At 40.6% G+C, this 23,750-nt stretch overlaps 1 protein-coding gene across 1 annotated transcript in view; it reads right to left on the minus strand.

Annotated features, from left to right (window-relative positions):
• Positions 1-19,082, minus strand: part of prkacb (protein kinase cAMP-activated catalytic subunit beta) — a 54,751-nt gene extending 35,669 nt beyond the window's left edge. The window contains 1 exon segment of the mRNA NM_001171196.1: positions 18,680-19,082. Within this exon segment, the coding sequence (NP_001164667.1) occupies positions 18,680-18,725 (46 nt within the window). The 5' untranslated portion in view covers positions 18,726-19,082.
• Between the last annotated feature and the right edge of the window lie 4,668 nt (positions 19,083-23,750).

Consider the following 23,750-nt stretch of genomic DNA (forward strand, 5'->3'; position numbering starts at 1 on the left):
TCTGTCACAAATCATCACATAACAGCACCCTAAAGCAGCCACATACTTCTTCCAAAAACACTATAAAGGCTTTCAGCAAAGCTGACATTTGAAAAGAAAAATACTGACACTTTCAGCTGCAATTCTCTGTAATTGACCTTCTATAAAGTCACACAAATTCTTAAAGGAACGGTTCAGTGTAAATATTAAACTGAGTAGTACAGATAGACTGCACAAAATAAAAAAATGTTTTCAATATATTTACCCAAAAATGTAATCTATAAAGGCTGGAGTGAGCAGATGTCTAACATAATAGACAGAACACTACTTCCTCCTTTACAGCTCTCTAAGCTGTTAGCAGTCAGTAACCAATCAGTGAATTGAGAGGGGGCAATATGGGACATAACAGTTAGTTTATGAGCACGCAGGTCAGATTAAAAAACAAACTGAACGGTTATGTCCCATGTGGCCCCCCCTAAAGTCACTGACTAAGAGGATAGAGAGCTCTAAAGAATGAAGTAGTATCCTGGCAATTATGTTAGACATCTGTCCACTCCAGCCTTTATAGATTACATTTTTCCCTAACTATATTACAAGTATATTTTATTTTGCACAGTCTATCCATTTTACCCAGTTTCATTTTTACACTGAACCATTCCTTTAAGGTTCCTACCCCAATAAATGTGCCAGTTTATTTATAATGTATATGAATTACAGTTACAGAATTAATAAAAGTAAACACCCCCACATTGTAAAATGTTAATGTAATGTCTTTCCCAAAATAATTAGTAAGCAGAAGGGTATCTCTACTTAAGATGTGAAACGGTCACAAATGTGGATTATAAAAATCCCACTGTACAGTATAAACTCTTCCTATAAATAGCAAACATATGACAGACCCAAAGGAATGACAAAACATATCTTAATCTGTATTCACTATATAGACTTCTACTGTCACCTGCTGTTAAAGGACAAAATTGCAGGCGTAACTGAAAAAGATTTGCTTCAGACTGGAAAAACGCTGTTGTTAGGTCTGAAAATTCATTGTTTAATTTGTCAATAAATATTTTTAAGACAAAATACAGGAAAATTCACTGTAAAGGGAACAGTAAACAAATATTTGGGCAGCAAAACATAAAGCATAAAAATAATCAAGGTGTTTATATGTTCTTTCCCAGTCTGTGCAACTTTTATCCAGTTTACTGGCTACTGATAAAATTGTGTGTATGATTTGTGACTGGGTCCTTAGCTTGTTGGCTCCACTGGCAGGTTGATCAACATTCTCTATAACATGCTATGTAAATATATGTACACTATAATAGATGACAAATACATGTGAGGTAAAATTCTTGTTATACATATAATTTTGCTCTGGTTACTTTCAAGCATTCTCTTATTTATACTTTATTCTGACATTCAGAAAAAATGTTTTGCATATCAGGTCAATAGGTCTGGCAAATTGCCTTCTTAATTTAAATAAAATGCAAAATGTTATATAAAGGCACGCACTTTGCCCAGGTATACAATGTATAGAAATTAATAAGGTGTGTTTGCTTTACATGTGACTAGTGAATCTATCTGCTTGTACAGCAAAAGCAAAGGCCAAATAGAAGTAGATAACTAATACTAGCTATTACTGCAGCTAAGACCCGCAACTCTATCTGCGACCCCCATCTGAAAGTCCTACCCGCAACCCACAGGGTATCAGAATTTTTTCGTGGGTAACCCGCGAGTACCTGACCCACTGCATGACTTTACCATAGAGTCCATTTTAGGAAGATAAAATGTTTAATTTTTTTTTTGTTTTTTATATTTTCTTTTTCTCTGCAGTAATATAACTGCATTTTGTACTTGATCCCAACTATGCTACAAAACCTAATGGGTTTATTTAATGTTTATATGATTTTAAGCAGACTTACATTATGGAGATGCAAATTATATAAAATACCTTATCTGAAAAACCACCAAGCATTCTGGATAATATATCCTATACCTACATTACAGTTTTTTAAAGTGAATTTTTGGCGAAAGGTTCCGCTCACCCGTACTCTCTGCCTATACATTTGTGCTGTTATCACACCCCCTCAACCACAACTGTTGGCAAGTCTGAATGAATTACATTAAAAAGCATATTGTTTGTTAGTAAGTTTATACCAGACTAATGAAAGAGGATGGTCTATGAAATCTGCCTAATATAGGGCTGCACATATTCAAACACATCCCGGGACAAAGCATTTTTCAAAAAGGGAAATGCTACCAAAAATGTATAATTTGAGGTATCCAGATGTCCCTTAAAAAAAAGACATGTAAAAACCACATCTCCAGTGTGTTCAGAAAGAAATGCTGCTCAGTAAAGTGGGTTAAACATAGTACAATGTATCGTAATATCATTGCAACAAAAAGCTTACTGGAGCTGTAACAATGCTCAATTGATTCAGCCACTGACATCTATGCTCAAAGGCTTCATTCAGCTGACAGGAATGAAATATTGTAAACAAAACAATATTAAGGGACACATTAGTAAAACTCTAACATTTCTCTTTTTTAAAAAAAAAAGGGACATCTGCCACTGACTTCTACATGATCTTGACAAGTTTTAGCTGGATTCGGATTTTTTAACTGTTTTGACGCTTAGTAAATCTTTGAAATTTCACTTTTAGTTTCTGCTAAAAAATCCGAATTAAAAAAACAAAACGACGGTTAGTAAATGGCACATTTATCAAAATGTGAGATTGGAGTTCACCACAGGAAAACTCACCTGCTTTGTATTCATTCCTATGGGATTTTTAGAAGCATATTTATCAATGGGTGATAGCTAGAGTAAACTCTGTGATAAATATGCTTGTAAAATCCCATAGGAATGAATAGAAAGTGGGTGAGATTTTCTGTGGAAAACTCTAATCTTACATTTTGATAAATCTGGCCCTAAGTAAAAATGCTAAAAAAAAATAAAAGAATGCTCAAGGATTTCCGCAGCTGACAAATATTAAAAGTTTCACTCCTACTGAGATGAATGTAAATCAGCATGAATGTAAAACAGTGATAAAACATATATATATATATGTACACCTGCAGAATGCAAAACTACTTTTTTTTTATATTAACTTCTATCATTTGCACCCAGGCACCCATTGGGTTAAGGGCATGCACCTCTTGCCAAAGAAAATTAAGCGGTGACCAATGCTCAAGATCGTGAATGTTGTATTTAGAGTGCCACACCAACTATTTACCATATACCAACTATGAGGCAGAAAAAATGTGTCTACAACTTGGACTGGAAAACAAACACTAAATTCATTAATTGCAAAACAATTGCAGACTATTATGGCTATGCAATAAACTATTAACATGTATGACGCAAAGCCAAGAAATATTGTTTTAAATTTAACTGAGAAACAATTTTATTGTCAAAAACAACAACTAAGATTTGCAGTAAACTTGTTAAGCCAGGTGAAAATGTAAACTTGAACTTCTGAAAGAGGGTCTCAGAGGACCCCGTTTAATCCTGGGAGTTACCTTTATGACCCAAAAGTTGACTTATCAATCAATTATTCCCTAAATCTTATTACTATTGTCTGTAGCAGTAATACAAAATATTTGAGACAGGGAAAAAGATAAGGCATTTGATGTATGATTACAACACATACAACGCATACAATTTACACCTACTTTCCAAGGTTTTTCCATTGTGACCCCTCCTCTGTATGTGCAGAATGCTGCCTCAGGGTACCTCAGGAATCAAGGGCGTAATTCAGGTAGAACCTGAGACACCACATAAATGCTCCATTAGATACACTGTATAGAGCAACTATCCAAAATACTACTTTAAAACATGGGTTCCAGTGCAACAAAATACAAATGCCTCAAACTCATAAACTAATTGACTTTGTGTTTAATTTAAACTGGATATTCCATGTATCAATGCTTTACCTTTTAGAATGGTTTTAGGGAACTAAAACACTAACATTACTGCTTACATAAAAGGCTCTTGGTCTAAAGGTGGCCACACACGTGGCGATTTGCGATCGATGGTCGCACGAAAGATCGTACAATCAGCCACAAACCGTTCAGGGCTGAAATGGCAGATAAGGAGTTAGAAACAATAGATTTCTACCTCCTTCTGCCGATTCAGCGCTGAAGGCAGATTTTGGTCAGGCGCCTTCTATGGCGCCCGATCAAAATCTTTTAACTGGCCCGATCGGCGAGTCGACCGATATCAGCAGCTTCCTGCAATATCGGTCGACTCGCTGACTTGCCATACACGCACCGAATATCGTACGAAACGAGGTTTCGTACGATATTATCGGTGCGTGTATGGCCATCTTAAGACTCAAAGTAAACAAGCTACGGTATTCTGCAAGATTGTGTATCAATGAGTGTCCAGATTAAATTTATTGTCCTTGTGATATACCAAGCGACATTTTTTTTTTTTACATACTTAAGAGCTCTGGCACACAGGGAGATTAGTCGCCCACGACAAATCTCCCTGTTCGCAGGCGACTAATCTCCCCGAAATGCCATACGCGCATATGGCATACGCGGCAGCGCGATTTCAGTGAAATAGCGGAAAATTCCTCTCAAGGCAATGATATTCCTGTAACAAATAATGTATGCTCTTTACAGTTAAAATTATTTAAGATATTATTGTAAAGATATTTTGCCTTGTTTTTCTGATGCAAATTAATCCTTTCTTTTCAAAACCTCCTGAAGATTTAACTGCTTTAGAAAGCCTATCTGACAAAGACTGGATTCTCTTAAGTTAAGATAACACAGATATTTCAGATGTTTAAAGTTCTTGCAGACAGGGGCCTCCAAACTTTGTTCCTGTCTGCAACACACATTGTATATTAAGTCCCCTTTTCTAAACAATAAAAATAAAGCAGGGTTTAATGGTGTATGTTACTGCAACAAATATGTAATATATTCCAGAAGGGTCTGGAATAATGCACTATGTTGAGCTGACTGCACCATTAAAGCCTGTATATAAATGGTGACACATAAAAATATTATGACAGCCTAAACATTCCCTTCTGGTAAGCACAATTCTGCATAAACATTTGAGTATAGCGGGACCTATAGGAACAAGCCTCCATGCAGAGCGTCGCAATGTGAAAGCAAGTAAAGGAGCCATGAACCATACGTGCCCCTTCAGGTACTAGTACAGGTATGGGATCCATTATCCAGAATGCTCTGGACCCGGTTATTCTGGAAAAGGGGTCTAAAAAAATATATTTAAAGAGTAATTAAACCCAATAGGCTTGGTTTTGGCTTCAACAAGGATTAAATACATCTTAGTTGGGATCAAGTACAAGGTACTGTTTTATTACTACAGAGAAAAAAAAAACATTTTTAAAAATGTGAATTATTTGATTAAAGTGGAGTGTATGGGAGTTAACTTTTCTGTAATTCGGAACTTTCTGGATAATGGGTTTCCAGATAAGGGGTCCAATACCTGTAATATGTTTTTAGACATATATAATGTAAAAACAAACAGTAACACCAAAAAATGAAAGTGTTTTAAAGTAAATAAATATAATGTACTGTTGCCCTGCACTAGTAACACAGGTGTGTTTGCTTCAGGAATACTGCCATAGTTTTATATAAATACTCCGCTGTGTAGCCCTGGGGGCAGCCATTCAAGCTAGAAAAAAGGAGAAAATGCACAGGTTACATAGCAGATAACAGATAAGCTCTGTAGAATATAATGGGGGTTTATCTGTTATCTGCTATGTAACCTGCACCTTTTCTCCTTTGAATGGCTGCCCCCATAGCTACACAGCAGCTTAGTTTTTATGTAAACTAAAGAATCTTTCTGAGGCAAACACCAGTTTTACCAGTGCAGGGCAGCAGTACATTATATTGTTATTACTTTTATAAACTTTCATTTTTTGGTGTTACTGTTCCTTTAAGTCCCAAAATGGGATAAGGAGAGGTAGGCATTGCATGAAACTTTATGTTATGTTCAAGCTTAGAATTTTTGAAGCCATCAGTTTCCAACATCGTTGCTTCATTTACTGTCCACACTAAGACCACAGGCCTGCAGTTTTAATAGGTTGCAAGCTTGCATTACACTGTGGGAATAGGTCCACCATCAGGCTATTTTGACAGTGTGAGCGCAGAAACATTTTAAGGTATACTTTAAATTATATTATAGTTACATATAGAATATAGTTTCAGATGACTTTGTCAGAGACTTCTGCTACTGTCTGCAGTAATGACTTAGGTTTCAGACCTGTTGCAGATTTTCAGGAAAACTAACCCTGCACAATGAAACTTATAATCTAAAACTTTTGCTACAAAATGCATGCAATTTCTCTGCTGGCAGAACGTCCAAACCTGGCTTTGTAAACAGTCTCTCCCAAACACTAACCAACCAAAATCTGTATGTACCATCAGTGTCATTTAATTTTCATTACGATCAGGCATCACAGCTAGGTTCAGGTGTTTTTCTGCCAGCTGAGAATATGCTATTAGTGCCATTAGTCAAAATCATTACTACCTAAAGGATTTGGTTGCTAAACATGGACAAATAAAAATATTCTAGTGGAAGTCCTATGGTAGGTAGTCAGAGGGAACACAGCTATAAGCTCATTTAAAAGAACCCCCCTGTCCAGGAATGCTAGGTATGCATGAAATACTTACTGCTGGAAATCAGACTATACGTCTGGATTTCCTATTGCTGCTGTACTTATGTTGTACTTTTCAAATTTTTAGATGTCTATCAATGCCAGAATGCATGCTGACTGTTTAATTTCTATATTACTTGCTATATTGCTCAGGAATTATTAATTACATTTATATGCATAGAAGTTGTCAAAAAAGCCTACAATATCTGTTCATGTGCTTGTATCTAGTTACACATCTGGGACTTGCGGCTACATTTTTATTCAGGAAATTGTTTCTGTATAGTTGTAGAATTACTATGAGCAAATGGTGAGCTGCAACAAAAATACTTTGGTAGGATTATTGAAACTGCCCTACTGGCAATATTTGTACTAATGGAAGGCTACCAACCCAAAGAGCAGAATAGAATGCAAACATAATAGCATAGTATAACCCCACAGTGGTGTATAAGTCACTCAAAGCTATTTATCATCAAACCAGTGTTTAAAGGGGACACACTCAATTTTTCATAAAAGAGAGGGGGCAACAATAGGGTTGAATTTCTATACTGTATTTTTAGACTACCACTAAATATTAGCCACTTTAGCCTGACTAGCCAAAATAGATGCAACAATATTCTCAGAAAATGTATGTCAATACAATTGAAGTCAGTATACAGGAGTTGTAAAATTCAAACAAAAATACCAGCTTTACATAGCTTGATAAAGGGCTGGAGTGAAGCCCGAAACGTTGCCTTTGGCACTTGAGTAAAGATTCACATTCACAAAACAACCGGAGTGCTGCTGTTTTCTTCATTTTAGCTTTACATAGCGGAGACTGATCCCCTGAGCAGTTTCTAAGGGGAAATAAACTTTAAAGCATCTATCATCGCATCAAGCAACCTAAGGATCAATGCAGAGCCAGTAAGTAGGGGGAACCCAAGATCCCAGGTATAGGCTTTGAATGGGTAGAGTTGTGTCCTTGACCACAAAACAGAAAAACCCTATATTCCCATACTGGCGCTTTGTCCGTTATAGTGGCACTGTACTTTTAAATGGACAGTCCCTGTGTTAATTATAATAACCAATCTATAACATGTCAACCCAATTTCTCCACCCCACTAATTACACCCACTAACACCCTGTTCTTACATAGTTGCTTAGAATAGCATCCAAAACCATGTTCAGTAGATCTCACTGATGACACACAATGACCTGTATATCTTTTGGTAGATCAGTGTTTTGCACACTAGGGGCAGATTTACCAAAGTACGATTTTCAAATATGATTTTTTTTGTATCGTGCTTTTTAAAATACGAAAAATTTGTATTTCAAAATACGAAAAAATCATATCTGATTGTATAATGACCGAAAAGTACAATTTTTTCGATCGATCGGAAAATGCAGGAAACCCTTGCTGCCTTTGATCCTTCTGTGCATGATTTCGGAAGCCTCCCATAGGACTCAATGGCAGCTCCAACTTGGCCCAAGGAAAGTCACGATATCGAAACTTGAATGAATCACAAACTTTCGTACGCGGCGAGAAAAAGACGCAGAAAATACGCAAAAGTTGTAACCTTTAAAAAAAATACAATTCTTTTGTATTCGGACCTTTCGTACTTTGATGAATGTGCCCCTTAGTTTTGCTTCTAATTTTGTTGAGGACCAATTAGGCCATATAAAGCTTCTGATTTAACCTTTTACAATAAATTTTTAAGTTCAAAAGATCAGCTTTTTGTTTCTAGAATAACTCTTTGCATTTTAATTATTCTGGGTGCACATATGTTTCTTTAGAGATCTACCCCCCAAAACAATTTTTTGCATAACAAAAGAAAATATAATTTTAAGCAAATTTCCAATACACACTACTTTTCAATGGTTTTATTTGTAAATGTAATTCCTTTAAAAAGTAGTATCAGTCTGGTGGTTTACATTCTCTGCACTCCTGAAATAACAGTGCAAAAAACCTGATGAAAACTTAAAACAAGGGAAAGAAACCTGACTCTCTGTTCTACTGTTTTAAAAGAATCAGAAAACAAGTAAGGATCAACAAACACTGCATTTTTTAAAAAAAATAATATAATTTTGTAGCTATCTTTCATTAAGATGTAGACAAAAATAATTATAATAATTTTGGGCATCCTCATAAGTTATTTTTTATGGCAGCACAGCTGACCTATGTGCAATTATAGCTGTGCACTCAAAGAGGTGCTCATGTAATAAACTGGCTGTTTAAATAACTTCTACAAGTAGTCTAACCACTTTCACAGAAAGCCCTCTATGTGATAAATATCCAGGATTTTATTAACAGAATCTGCCTGTATATTAAAAAAAAAAATTTTTTTATAGAAGCCGAAGACCCAGGGAGAACATAGAAACTCTACACTATTATGGCAAAACAAACTTGCAAGTCAACTGGAGTGATGGGAATAACCCATAAACAGTCCTCTATGACAGTGCTGTCCAACTGGCGGCCCCCCTCTGTGTGGCCCCCCACCTGTCTGGCTGCTTTGATGGCTTACCTTTGAGTAAGCATCAAATGGTATCAGTACTGAGATTAACTGGCCCCTGCATGGTTCTCACCTCAGATTCAGGCTGTAATCCCTCTGTATTGTTTAAAAATGTAATCCCCTGTGTTTTTCACCCCTTTTAATACCTGCATTGTTCACCCCCTGCAGTGTTCACACCTCAGGCTCAGACTGTAATCACTCCAATTGTTCACTTCTTCACACCTCAGACATAGGTACTGTAGGCAGAGTATTGCACATACAGCCATCATCGGGCAGGTAGAGTATGGCACACACAGGCAGCATAGGTCAGGGAGGGTATGGCACACACAGGAAGGGTAGGGCAGGCAGAGTATGGCACACACAGGCAGGGAAGGGCAGGCAGAGTATGGCACACAGAGGCAGCATAGGGAAGGCAGAGTATGGCACACAGAGGCAGTGTAGGACAGGCAGAGTATGGCACACACAGACAGCTTAGGACAGGCAGAGAGCTTCCTGTGTGTGCTATACTCTGCTTGCCCTATGCTACTTGTGGGAGGTGAACCTGGCAGGGGGTTTGTTGTGGGAGTTTGTTAGCAGTTGGAAATAGCCATTAAATGGTCCCTAAGGTGTGTAATTATGTACCGGGGGTTGCTCTGCTATCCACAGGGGAGGAGGAGGCATATGGAATTTAAGGGTATATCTTAATATGACATAATTCTTTCACATATGAATGATGGTTGATATCCCCACAGTAAGGACCAAGCATTTGGGATTTTGCTGTGCTACCACCATTGTGATAAAATAGGTGTGGTTTGAAGTGGGTGTGGTTTCAAAAAGGGGAGTGGTCAAAACTGGCTTCCATTAGCGGCCCTCCACCATGTATGCTAGAGAAATTCCGGCCCTCGGCACCGTAGAAGTTGGACAGCACTGCTCTATGATATCACTGATATTATCACATATATTGAGTTTAAGGCCACTGAAGTCATATTCAGGGCCAGTGTGTGTAGACTATTTTGTCTTCAAATGATATTTATACTCCTTCCAATGAAAATAAAATGTGGCTCAGATTTAATGGTTCTTTTCGATGTGGTGCCGGAGGATACATAACTTCCGAATATATTAAGGAGTGAGACACTTTCTTTTAATTTTAGGGGAAACATATTTTAGAAGAAGCAATAAATTAATTGCAATACACATGTGATCTATCTAATCCATATGTGTCAAGATGGCGGCCCGCGGGCCACATCCAGCCCGGCACGTAATTGTATCCGGCCCGCTGTAGGCACGTCGGTAGGGTTGGCGGGAGAAACCGGTGCGGCGCGGAGTGGAGCTTGCTTAATATTTTGGCTGGCACAGGTACATGGGGGCAATATGGCTGCTGGCTCAGGTACATGGGGGCAATATGGCTGCTGGCACAGGTACATGGGGGCAATATGGCTGCTGGCACAGGTACATGGGGGCAATATGGCTGCTGGCACAGGTACATGGGGGCAATATGGCTGCTGGCACAGGTACATGGGGGCAATATGGCTGCTGGCACAGGTACATGGGGGCAATATGGCTGCTGGCACAGGTACATGGGGGCAATATGGCTGCTGGCACAGGTACATGGGGGCAATATGGCTGCTGGCGCAGGTACATGGGGGAAATATGATGGCTGCTGGCGCAGGTACATGGGGGCAATATGATGGCTGCTGGCGCAGGTACATGGGGGCAATATGATGGCTGCTGGCGCAGGTACATGGGGGCAATATGATGGCTGCTGGCGCAGGTACATGGGGGCAATATGATGGCTGCTGGCGCAGGTACATGGGGGCAATATGATGGCTGCTGGCTCAGGTACATGGGGGCAATATGACTGCTGGCACAGGTACACGGGGGCAATATGATGGCTGCTGGCACAGGTACATGGGGGCAATATGATGGCTGCTGGCACAGGTACATGGGGGAAACATGGCTGCTGGCACAGGTACATGGGGGAAACATGGCTGCTGGCACAGGTACATGGGGGAAATATGGCTGCTGGAACAGGTACATGGGGGAAATATGGCTGCTGGAACAGGTACATGGGGGCAATATGATGGCTGCTGGCACAGGTACATGGGGGCAATTTGATGGCTGCTGGCACAGGTACATGGGGGCAATATGATGGCTGCTGGCACAGGTACATGGGGGCAATATGATGGCTGCTAGCACAGGTACATGGGGGCAATATGATGGCTGCTGGCACAGGTACATGGGGGCAATATGATGGCTGCTGGCACAGGTACATGGGGGCAATATGATGGCTGCTGGCACAGGTACATGGGGGCAATATGATGGCTGCTGGCACAGGTACATGGGGGCAATATGATGGCTGCTGGCACAGGTACATGGGGGCAATATGATGGCTGCTAGCACAGGTACATGGGGGCAATATGATGGCTGCTGGCACAGGTACATGGGGGCAATATGATGGCTGCTGGCACAGGTACATGGGGGCAATATGATGGCTGCTGGCACAGGTACATGGGGGCAATATGATGGCTGCTGGCACAGGTACATGGGGGCAATATGATGGCTGCTGGCACAGGTACATGGGGGAAATATGGCTGCTGGCACAGGTAAATGGGGGCAATATGGCTGCTGGCTCAGGTACACGGGGGCAATATGATGGCTGCTGGCTCAGGTACACGGGGGCAATATGATGGCTGCTGGCACAGGTACATGGGGGCAATATGATGGCTGCTGGCACAGGTACATGGGGGCAATAATATGGCTGCTGGCACAGGTACATGGGGGCAATAATATGGCTGCTGGCACAGGTACATGGGGGCAATATGGCTGCTGGCACAGGTACATGGGGGCAATATGGCTGCTGGCACAGGTACATGGGGGCAATATGGCTGCTGGCACAGGTACATGGGGCAATATGATGGCTGCTGGCACAGGTACATGGGGGCAATAAGATGGCTGCTGGCGCAGGTACATGGGGGCAATATGATGACTGCTGGCACAGGTACATGGGGCAATATGGCTGCTGGCACAGGTAAATGGGGGCAATATGGTTGCTGGCACAGGTACACGGGGGCAATATGATGGCTGCTGGCACAGGTACATGGGGGCAATATGGCTGCTGGAACAGGTACATGGGGGCAATATGATGGCTGCTGGCACAGGTACATGGGGGAAATATGATGGCTGCTGGCACAGGTACATGGGGGAAATATGATGGCTGCTGGCACAGGTACATGGGGGCAATATGGCTGCTGGCACAGGTACATGGGGGAAATATGATGGCTGCTGGCACAGGTAAATGGGGGCAATATGGCTGCTGGCTCAGGTACACGGGGGCAATATGATGGCTGCTGGCACAGGTACATGGGGGCAATATGGCTGCTGGCACAGGTACATGGGGCAATATGGCTGCTGGCACAGGTACATGGGGGCAATATGGCTGCTGGCACAGGTACATGGGGGAAATATGATGGCTGCTGGCACAGGTACATGGGGCAATAATATGGCTGCTGGCACAGGTACATGGGGCAATATGATGGCTGCTGGCACAGGTACATGGGGCAATATGATGGCTGCTGGCACAGGTACATGGGGCAATATGGCTGCTGGCACAGGTACATGGGGCAATATGGCTGCTGGCACAGGTACATGGGGGCAATATGGCTGCTGGCACAGGTACATGGGGGAAATATGATGGCTGCTGGCACAGGTACATGGGGGCAATATGATGGCTGCTGGTACAGGTACATGGGGGCAATATGATGGCTGCTGGCACAGGTACATGGGGGCAATATGATGGCTGCTGGCACAGGTACATGGGGGCAATATGATGGCTGCTGGCACAGGTACATGGGGCAATAATACGGCTGCTGGCACTGGTACATGTTCAGCCTGCGACCTAAAATGTGTTTTGAATTTTGGCCCCCTGTGCAATTGAGTTTGACACCCCTGTTCTAATCTAAAAAAAAAAAAAATGTGGGAAACAGTAAACAGGACAGACAGGTAAACCCTTGAAAAACAGAATACTTGAGCACTTTTTATTTATAAAACGTAATTCTGTAACTAATGTAGCGAAAGTCTTGGAAAATTAAAGTCTCTCTAATTTGGATTTCTTTATAATTCAGGGTATTAAGAAGGAGAGGAGGTGATTTAACTAAGAAACTGTTATTCCATGAAACAAAATGGATTTTTACACTTGCTACCAGATATCCATGTGGCATGAAGTGTGAATATGATGTTTTGTGTTATTTTTGACAACTGAAATTTGAATTTCAAAAATGGTGGAATTTTTTCATAGTAATATATTGGAACAGTTACATTTTTGAAGTTTGGGATAACTCATAATTTTGCTTTTAATGTTTTATAAAGTTTTTTTGTAATTTATATAACCCTCAAATGGGGGCACCAATATGGTGGATTGGGTGTGCTTGTTTCTAATGTTTAGTAAAGTGTTCTATGTTTTGATTGGGAGCACCAATATATTCCACTTGAAGCCTTTTTACAATTGTTGAAACTATCAATCTGTATACATTGATTGATGGGCCCATCTTTAAATATCTTGTGATTGCTGTTACATCTTTGCCTATGATTAAGTGTCTGTGAACACGAAACGCGTAAGGGCTCTGGCACATGGGGAGATTAGTTGCCCGCGACAAATCTCCCCGAACTACCATCCCACCGGCGAAAATGTAAGTCGCCGGTGGGATGGCACACGCTGCGCAGGCGATTTCGGCAAAGCGCCGAAGTTGCCTCGCGAGGCATTTTTGCCGATTTGCCGAAATCGCCTGCGCAGCGTGTGCCATCCCACCGGCGACTTACACTTTCATTGTTGGGATGGTAGTTCGGGGAGATTAGTCGCCCGTGACAGGGGAGATTTGTTGCGGGCGACTAATCTCCCCGTGTGCCAGAGCCCTAAGGTGTTACTCCAGTTACTATTTAATTAAGAATTCTGCCTTAAGATTTGCTCAATGAGTGCCTGCTCTTCAAAGAAACTGTGTGTAGACTATATCTAAAACTAAAAAAGACTTCATAAATATGACAGAATGTAGATTCTGTAATTCCACAGATTGAAGGAAACCACGATACACCAAAAAACTTTTTTCATTTATGCTGACAGTGTATTGCAACCACCTCCCTCACTTTGCGAGTTAATAAATTCTCTGGAAAGCAAAGGTACTTTAAGTCCCAGAATTCACACTTGCCAAAGGTGGAGCAAGGTAAGGGAGGTGTTGCATTACAGCAAGAATCTAGAGGGAGGGGGCAAATACACAGACAACAAACACACAGACAGGCTATTATGGTTTCCTTTTTAATCTATTGAATAAGGTATGTCTGTGTTGAAATAAAACACCTTCATATTTATACCTGGAAACTCATTTATTGCTTAGGTGCCTTTTATACATAACCTAAACTGAATGAGCTCATCTTACAAAGGGGGGTATATTGTCACTTAAAATCTGAGATCTAGGACTGATGAAGAGTTTAAGGGGGTCCGGTTCTGTCCAGATGCATGGAATAAAACCGAGAACGCATTTTTAACAAAATGCTGCCAGATCTTTAGAGCTCTTTGCATTATACATTTACAACATGTTCAATGATTTGAAAGTTAATTGTAAGTGTAACTGCTATTGCGTTTGCCCCATGTTAGTCTCTGCACTGCTGTTTCTACTGAAACAATCTAACAGAATCCACCTGATTAACAGACTTGCGAAGAAGCATGCAAGACACTATGCACAAAGGGACAGAGAACTAATTATTTGCAATTGCATTAACTTTTAAAGAATCAAAAATTGTACAGTTGCTAAGAGTTGCATTTTCTGTCATTAACCAAAATAACATTTTTGGATTCACATTCCTTTAAAGGACATGTAAAGCCTACAATGTATAACAGTTGGGCACGTCTCCCCCACCCAAATGGCATTATTTGTACTCCATATATCCCCTCCATTTGCTAGCACCATCACATTTTCCTAAAGCAAATAGCAGCTTTCGCCCGGTGGCCATTTTTCCTCTAATACATAATCAGTTACATATAAATCTGCAAACAGCATACACACACAGACCCTTATTCAGAATACAGGCTCACACAGGCAGAATAGTCTCAGATAAAAGTTCGGCTTTGTTTGAGCACAAACAGGTAAAGCTGATCTCAGGAGAAAACAACTGAAGCAGACACCTAGAGCTGAGAATCTATAGGAACCAGCAATGCCATCTCTTTACTGGCTGTTAGACTGGAGGATGTGTTTAGTAATCTGAGCTTAGAACAACTGAGCATACCCACAAGCCAACAGCCAAAGCAAATTCCTGAGGGAGGGGGCTGAGTGGGTTACAGGAGGAGAAGGAAATCTAAGTAATTAAGGGGATGCTGCAGCCTTACTATTAATCTCTGGACAACCAGTGTGGCAGGTATTTGAAAGATTTTAATGAGGCTGTACACTGATTCAATTTTTGTGTGTGGGGTTTACATGTCCTTTAAAATATGACAAATGCTATGATTGTCAATCTTCTGCACTGTGTATGGTATGCAATGTGTCTATATTTTATACACTTTATGTCTACCAATCCACCAAGATTTGTATATTTAATCTTGCTTAATAGTATTTGAAAGATAACTCAAAAAGTTTATTTTATGTTTAAATGTATGATTGAAAAATCATACATTTAAATTTAAAAATGTACATAAAAATGTACATACATTTAAAAGAAGTCCAAATATGCCATCAATGGACTGATGGATTCACATAGCAAAAATTGTGCCGCAGTTAAATCAACTACATATCATATGTTGATATGTTGACCCTAAGATCGCTAAAAGTAAGTGTTTAATTAAAATATTTATAATACTTAAGAGTCATAAATATCAACTGTAAGTTATTATTGGTGCTTAGTGATGTCATTTCTGTCATATGACTGAAACTTGGGTATTATAATAAATAACGCAGCCCTGTTGCAAAATGTGAGACTATTAGAAGTGACATTGGAGTTACACGAACAGTATAAAAGCAACTCCTCAGTAACTTATAATATTCTTATATCTTACAATAAAGGGTGCATCATTTACTATATAAATGGTGCTTAGTGATGTTATCAGTTATAATTGTTACTTAGTGATTTTTCAACTGACCAAAAGTGTGTATTATTATAAATCATATACCACTGGTTATGGAACACAGTGGTGATCTATTATATCCTTATATTTTTAAAAGGAGATACATTCTTCACTATATTTTGGTATAGCAAATGAAATTCCAATAAAGATATTTTATTACTTTTTCCATCATTCTGCTCTCAGCTTGGCAATCATAGTTGCAGTTGCACAAATTTTGTCACAGTTGTTGCAAAAATATACACCATTCATTAGGCACTTGAGACTTAGGGTATAGATACACATAGCTACTAGTAGCAGCTACTTTTTCACAACTACTAAACACCAGTAAATACCCTGCCATAGACAATATTGAGAATTGTCTCTGCTAAAACACACATAGAGACAATTATCAGTAAATGATCAGCATTGTCTATTTTAGTAGCCACGAAAAGTAGCTGCAACTAGTAGCTCCATGTGTCTTCACTCTTAGGGAGGTGACAGACGGGGAGATTAGTCGCCCTGCGACAAATCTTTGTTGCTGCAGGCAACTAATCTCCCTGCAATGCCATCCCACCATCAAGAATGTAAATCTACGTTGGGATAGCATACGCGTCGATGCGAGTTCCGGAAGTCGGCCAAAGTTTCCTCTCAAGGCAACTTACGGAAATTGCGATGCGTATGCCATCCCACCAGCAATTTACATTCTTGCTGGTGGGATGGCATTGTGGGGAGATTAGTGGCCCGCGGCAATGAAGATTTGTCGCGGGGCCACTATCTCCCCGTCTGTCACTGCCCTGGGGTGAAGACACACAGAGCTACTAGTAGCAGCTACTTTTTCATGGCTACTAAACACCAGAAAATACCCTGCCATAAACAAAACTGAGAATTGCCTCTGCTAAAACACACATAGACACAGTTATCAGTAAATGATCAGCATTGACTATTTTAGTAGCCACGACAGGTAGCAGCTACTAGTAGCTCAGTGTGCCTTCAGAAGACACATGGAGCTACTTAGTAGCAGCTACTTGTCATAACTGCTAAACGCCAGAAAATACCCTGCCATAGACAATACTGAGAATTTCCTCTGCTAAAACACACATAGAGTTATCGGTAAATGATCAGCATTGTCTATTTTAGTAGCCATGTCAAATAGCTGCTACTAGTAGCTCTGTGTCTTCACCCTTAAGCCACTCCTTGTATGTCCAAATAGTTGCACTCAGTGTCCCTGGATGTCCTACCTCCACATGCAAATCAAGCAAAGAGGACCAGTTTGAAGTTGAAGTGCATGAACAATTGTGCATTATAACACAACAGCTGCACATGAGTTAAGCACCACTTCATGGCGACAATTACATTGGAATTATGGGTAAGAAACATGACACTTTGCACACTGCACTTGTAAATGAGACTTCTATTTTTTTTCTGTTTTACTTTAATTTAGCTAGATCAGTTTATTTTTTTTCATCATATGGTTCCAACAAGCTAGCAGTGGTGCAGGCACACATGCATAAGAAAAAATAACTTAAGAGTTTAAATGAAAATATGTATCGGCTTTATTTAGTGCATAATAATGAACAGTGGCTACCAAAATGGATAAATAAATAGTAAAAATGAACTAGTAAGCCCATATTTAACTGACCCTGCATTATGACTATAGAATAACCACAAGCAAGTCAAGCATGACTGACACATCTCATAATAAGTGTAAAGTAAAACAACGAGACAGGCACAGCTCAGACGGAGGGCAAACCCAAAACAATTAACAGACACAAAGGTTACCCTACTGTGAAAAAGTGCAGTAACCCAGTGAAACCAAAATGCAATTAGCTTTGATCAGTGTAGAACAAGTGACTGAAAGTAAACATTCCATTGGTTGGTACTGGATAATTCAATTACATGCTTTGCGCGAGAGTTAGTAAATAACGTCACAGGCTCCAGAACTCAGGCCTCATTTGGTAAAAGCCATTACCCTATTTTGTATTATGGATAACTGACCAGCATTTTGTTCTACAGATCCATGGAGAAAGAAAATGCACAGCGGGCCCAACAATTTCAGCAGACCAACATCCTACCTGGGACTAGCTTAGCAATCTGGACTGCCTGCTGCTTACAGGTCCAGACAAACTGTCACAAGACAGAATAAACACCTTTTGGACCTGTGCAAACAGTAATTACAGAGCAAAAAAAACAGGGAGGTATGGCATACATTTGCCTCATTATGGCTATGCAGGAAAGAAAGTGCAATTGTGACACTTGCTGCCTCTCTAAAAAAGACCACGTGACATATGACAGCAAGTACACACCAGGTTAGGGCAGTCCAACCTGCAGTCTGGGCAGAACAGTAATTGTAGTTGACAAGCTGCAATTTGAGCTGATGCACAGTTATTATATAAACAGGGCTCAGCATGCTGTCAGGTTACTACTGCATACATAGAGATAGTTGCTGCACTTAATGCATTCACTGACACAGAGTTCCAATTAGGCCTCTCCAGCCATTTCCCACCCAAATCCTGGCCCACACTCACCGCTCTCAATTTCATTCCCCTTCTTTGCGGTGGCAGCGTTCCCCATGGTGAGGAAGACACTGTGTCCAGAGGAGTATATGCGTTAGATAGTATTGCTTGATGTATGGACAAGGGCGAGGGGCCCCACTCCTAGACTGTCCCGACTCTCCGGCCTTCGCTTCCCCACCCCCCACCTCGCAATCACCCTTCACCCGCTGTCACAGCTCGTTTAGTCTGAGCTCCCGCCACACCGCCACAGTCCGGGGTCTGGACCGAGAAGGGCTTCCACCGGAAGTGACGCGCCAATGAAGCCGACGGCGAGATGGAGAAGTTGGAAGGAGGGAGAAATGGGGAGTGTTGTCATGGGCGACAGCGGCTCCCTCCTTCTGCCTGTCACAGGTCCATTGACTGGAGCCAGCAGCGGGAAAGGATGTGTTTGGCGTTACACCCAAGCTACCGTATCACTCTACGAAGACATTCATTACGAGCAATGCTCTAAAAATATTACCTTTATTTTACATAGAGCAATTTATCTTTATTTAACAGAGAAAAAACATGCTGTACATGACGCGTATGTCTTATATGTGCTGTGTGGAATTCATGATTAGCTTTTATTAGCTAATGTAACAGAAAGTTGATATGAAAAGATATAGTAGGCTTAGAGGACTGGTAACAAACATTGAAATGTTTTATAAGCATTTAAATATATTTTACTGTTGAATTGCACTGTGAAAATTGTGTGTTTTCTTCACACTACCACGGTTTATATAAAGTAGCTACTGTGTTACCATGGGGGCAGCTATTCCAACTAAAAGTGGCAGGTTACACAGCAGATAAAAGATAAATATGTAGAATACAATGGTTTAAATTCATACACACAAAGATAAACAGAAAATACCATTTATGGCTCTTTACAGGACTATAGAAGCTTTCTCATATAAAAAAGTAATTTCTTGCCAAAAATAGTTTATTTATACATACTAAATAAACGGATACAAACTGTATGTAAGGAAGAGATTCTTTACTGGTCCTTTACAACATAATAAAACAACCCAGACAAGGTAATAAAAACTGCATGGCCACAGTCACAATTAGACTTCATTTTGTGCGCTTTTCTTAATACCTTGGAATGTGGGATTGGCAGTTGCATCACTTATGCTTATAATGTGTTACTGCCCTGGCATAGCTCAGAAGAACCTGGCTAGGGTTTTGCAAAAATCCGCAAAAAGCACTGGTCATTAAAAGGACCAGCTTTTAGCTGCTGCCACCACTATTTAAAGGAGACATATCCTATATAAATTATGAATGTACCAGTTAATTATACTCCTCTAGATATAGAAGGAATGTGGTTAAAAAGTTGTGTTTCAGACTGATTTAGTGAGAAATTCTACCAAAATCCCAGTAGTCCCACCCATCTGTTCCACTTCCTGCTGGCTGAATTCTCTGGATGTGCAGGGAAGCCAGCGGCTCTCAGTACACTACACTGTAGAATAGGAACCAATCAGCAGCCAGGCTGACCTGATAGGGAACTGAAGCCTGTCTTTGCTTGTGTGACTGCAGGACTGTGATTGGCTCTCCCCCTCCTCTGCTTCTGACAGGGACCATTAGGACACAGCCACCCTTCATTTCAAACACAGAGTGAGAACTGATACAGGAGAATATAGCCTAAATTAACCCCCACACAATCTTGCAAGCAGTAATGAATAATAAATGGTGCCGCTTTTAATCCGTGCTAAATATTATCATTATCTTTAAAAATGGCCCCTTTTTTGGAGCTCCCTGTAAATCCTTTGGTTCCTGTCCATTTTTCATGGGGGGTAGGTGTGTCCTAACATTCCCTGCAAGAAGCACAGTATTAGGGGGAGAGCCAATCACAGTCCTGCAGTCACACAAGCAAAAACAGGCTTCAGTTCCCTATCAGGTACTATCTACTACAGTGCACTGTGCAGAGTGCTGGGTGGGACTAATATGGTTTTGGGGGAATGTCTCAATAAATCAACCTGAAACACTATTTTTAAGCATATTTCTTCTATATATACAGGACTGTATGTCTCCTTTAAGTGCACTGTATTATTTTGTTCAGTGTCCAGAAAGCTCCAAATTATGGGAAGCCCATCTCCCTTAGACTACATTATAAGCATATCATTCTAATTTTTAAAAACTATTTTTATTTTCTCTTTAATAATTAAACTGTACCTTGTACTTGATCCCAACTAAGATATTATTTTCTTATTTGTACTTAAGCCTCTTTTTTTCATGTACACAGTGTAGCCCAAAATTGTTTCTAGTTTTAATTCAGCGTTTTCAATGAGTATTCATAGGTGTATATCGATTAGCTCAGGCTTAAAAGCTTCCCTGCTTGTCTCACTAGAGCTTTTGCGTAAAAGGCAAGTAAACACAAATTTACTGGTTGGTAACATATTAGTGCATACTGTTGCTGAAAAACAAATGTTTATTTTAAATGCAGCTTATGACTTTGTATACCAACAGGCACTGCTAGACTGAGGTACAATCAGGGGTCTTGAACTTACTGGGCACCATATTTTAAACATGTATTTATATATATATTTACATTGACTAAAATTGTGTGCAAGTAATGTTTGTATGTTGTTTCTAGCAGCTGATCAACCACAGAATGTAGACCTGACACTGATATATGAGTGTATTTAGCAGCAACACTATAGTATAGGTTAGACTGGGCACTGTAAATTTCTTTCATTGGTTTTTAAATTATATGGTTTTATGTGGTTTACACTGTTAGGGGCTTTTTCGAGATATAGAATGAGCAATGTGTTATTTTTGCAGAAGCTGAAATGTCCACTATGAAAATTCAAAGGTTAAGGTAAAGTGTTTGCAGACCATAAGGCTGATGTCACATGTGGCGTTTTTCCGCTGCGTTTTTTCTACTTCTCTCGGCGGCTGAAAAACGGGCGATATCATCATCCATAGAAATAGCTTGAAAAGACTCGAAGCAAACCACACAATGCAGAAATACACTAGAAAACGCCTTAGCACAGATTTTTCAAGTTTAGGCCGAAATAAGCCAGTATTTGCAAAGCAAGCTATTCCTATGTATACGCAAAGGCAGCTTCCAGACCTAGCGGAAATACGCGGCGTTTTTTGCTATTTTGCACTATTAGCACCATGGAAACGGGATTTGCTTACGTCACCAGTATTAGGCTGAAAAACACCATAGTCAGGGGCTGTGTGGCTTGTGCGGCGTTTTTAGGCCGAGAAAAAACGCAGCGTAAAAAAGCCACGTGTGGCATCAGCCTAACATACACGCTACACTCGACATCCTCTAGGAAAAAGACTTCACTTGTGTAACACCCTTTAATGGACCTTAATCACCTCCAGTGGTGTCAGGAACTCCATGGTCTAGAACCAGGAACCTGAGGTATACTGGCTACTGCTCCTCAGGTTTAAGCCACAGGAGGCAGTATGGTTGGGGCCTGGTGGATAATATAAATGACTGTTTCCTGGTAACTGCCTATGATGCAGCTGCAGGCAATAGTCCAATTAAGACAACCCGGGCTAGACATGAACTGTGTATTTAACAAAAGATTTAATAATGAAAAAATTGAAAAACACCCAGACCTCTGCAGAATGTATATATGGAACTGACAGAAAATATAAAGTCCAGGTTCAGGCACAGAGTCACGGCAGGCAGCAAGTAAACAGGATCAATGAAACAGGCAAAAGTTTTTTTTGGGGGGGGGGGTGTCAGGAAGCAGAAATCCAATAACAGGCCTGGGGTCAAAATCCAGGGAGTCAAAACCAGAGGAAACAAGGACAGGGCAGTAACAAACTTTTAGGACAGGCACTCAAACATCTTGAAAAAAGCAGGAGGGCTAATGATCCACCACAGTTTGAGGGAGAAGGCAGGTTTGAATAGCCTCTCAATTGGGCTATTGCCTGCAGCTGGATCATAGGGGAGTTACTAGGGAACACTGACAGGAGGAAAAGTCACAGGCCACAACCACACTGCCTCTTGTGGCCAAACCTGGAGGAACAGTGGCCCGTATATCTCAGGTCCCTGGTTTTAGACCATGGAGTTCCTGAAAATTAGAATTTCCAGGGGAATCCTGTTACCGGATTCCCTATCCACTACGATCTCTACACTAAGGGGCACATTTACTAATCCACGAATGTCCGAAAAGCGTCAGAAAAGCGTCCGAATGCGTTTTTTTCGTAATGATTGGTATTTTGCTATTTTTTTGTAAATTGTCGCGACTTTTTCGTAGCCATTACGACTTGCTCGTAAATTGTTGCGACTTTTTCGTAGCCATTACGACTTGCTCGTAAATTGTCGCAACTTTTTCATAGCCATTACGCCTTGCTCGTAAATTGTTGCGACTTTTTCGTAGCCGTCGCGCTGAGTACGAAAGTTTCGGATTCATTCAAGCTTCAGTATCATGACTTTCCTTGGGCCAGGTTGGAGCTGCAGAGTGCCATTGAGTCCTATGGGAGGCTTCCAAAATCATGCAAAGTCGCAAAGGTTTGCCCGCCGTTTACGAGCGCTCAATACGAAAAAGTTTTATGAAAAATTTATGAGCAAGTCGTAATGGCTACGAAAAAGTCGCGACAATTTACGAGCAAGTCGTAATGGCTACGAAAACGTTGCGACAATTTACGAAAAAGTTGTGACGGCGACGAAAAAATCGAAAAAAATACGAAAAAGTCGCAAAATGTTTGTTTCCAATCCGTTTTTTTCCCATTCGGGATGCTGTGTAACAGAGAGTAAATTCGCCACACATCACCAGGCTTCACTGCGTAAAAACGGCATAATTGTCTTATGCATTTTTTTCTTCCGCTGGAACTTACATAAAATAACGGTGTCAAATCTGCCGTTCAGGCGGCGATCTTCTGTGTTTATTTTACACAGCTTTTTATGCCATTTCTTCGGCGAATTCGTTTTACACAGCATACTAAATATGCCCCTAAAAGGAAATATCACCTCAAAGCTAGCACTACCACCATTTGTATGTACAACCTTGATTTTAGTCCCTGCCAATCTAGGCTTGGGCCCTTGGTTGTCTATATATAAATATGGTCACATGGCACAAATTGAACATTTATGTTGTGCTGAGTG

This window comes from Xenopus tropicalis, chromosome 4, assembly GCF_000004195.4.
Source record: "Xenopus tropicalis strain Nigerian chromosome 4, UCB_Xtro_10.0, whole genome shotgun sequence".
NCBI classification, from domain to species: Eukaryota; Metazoa; Chordata; class Amphibia; order Anura; family Pipidae; genus Xenopus; species Xenopus tropicalis.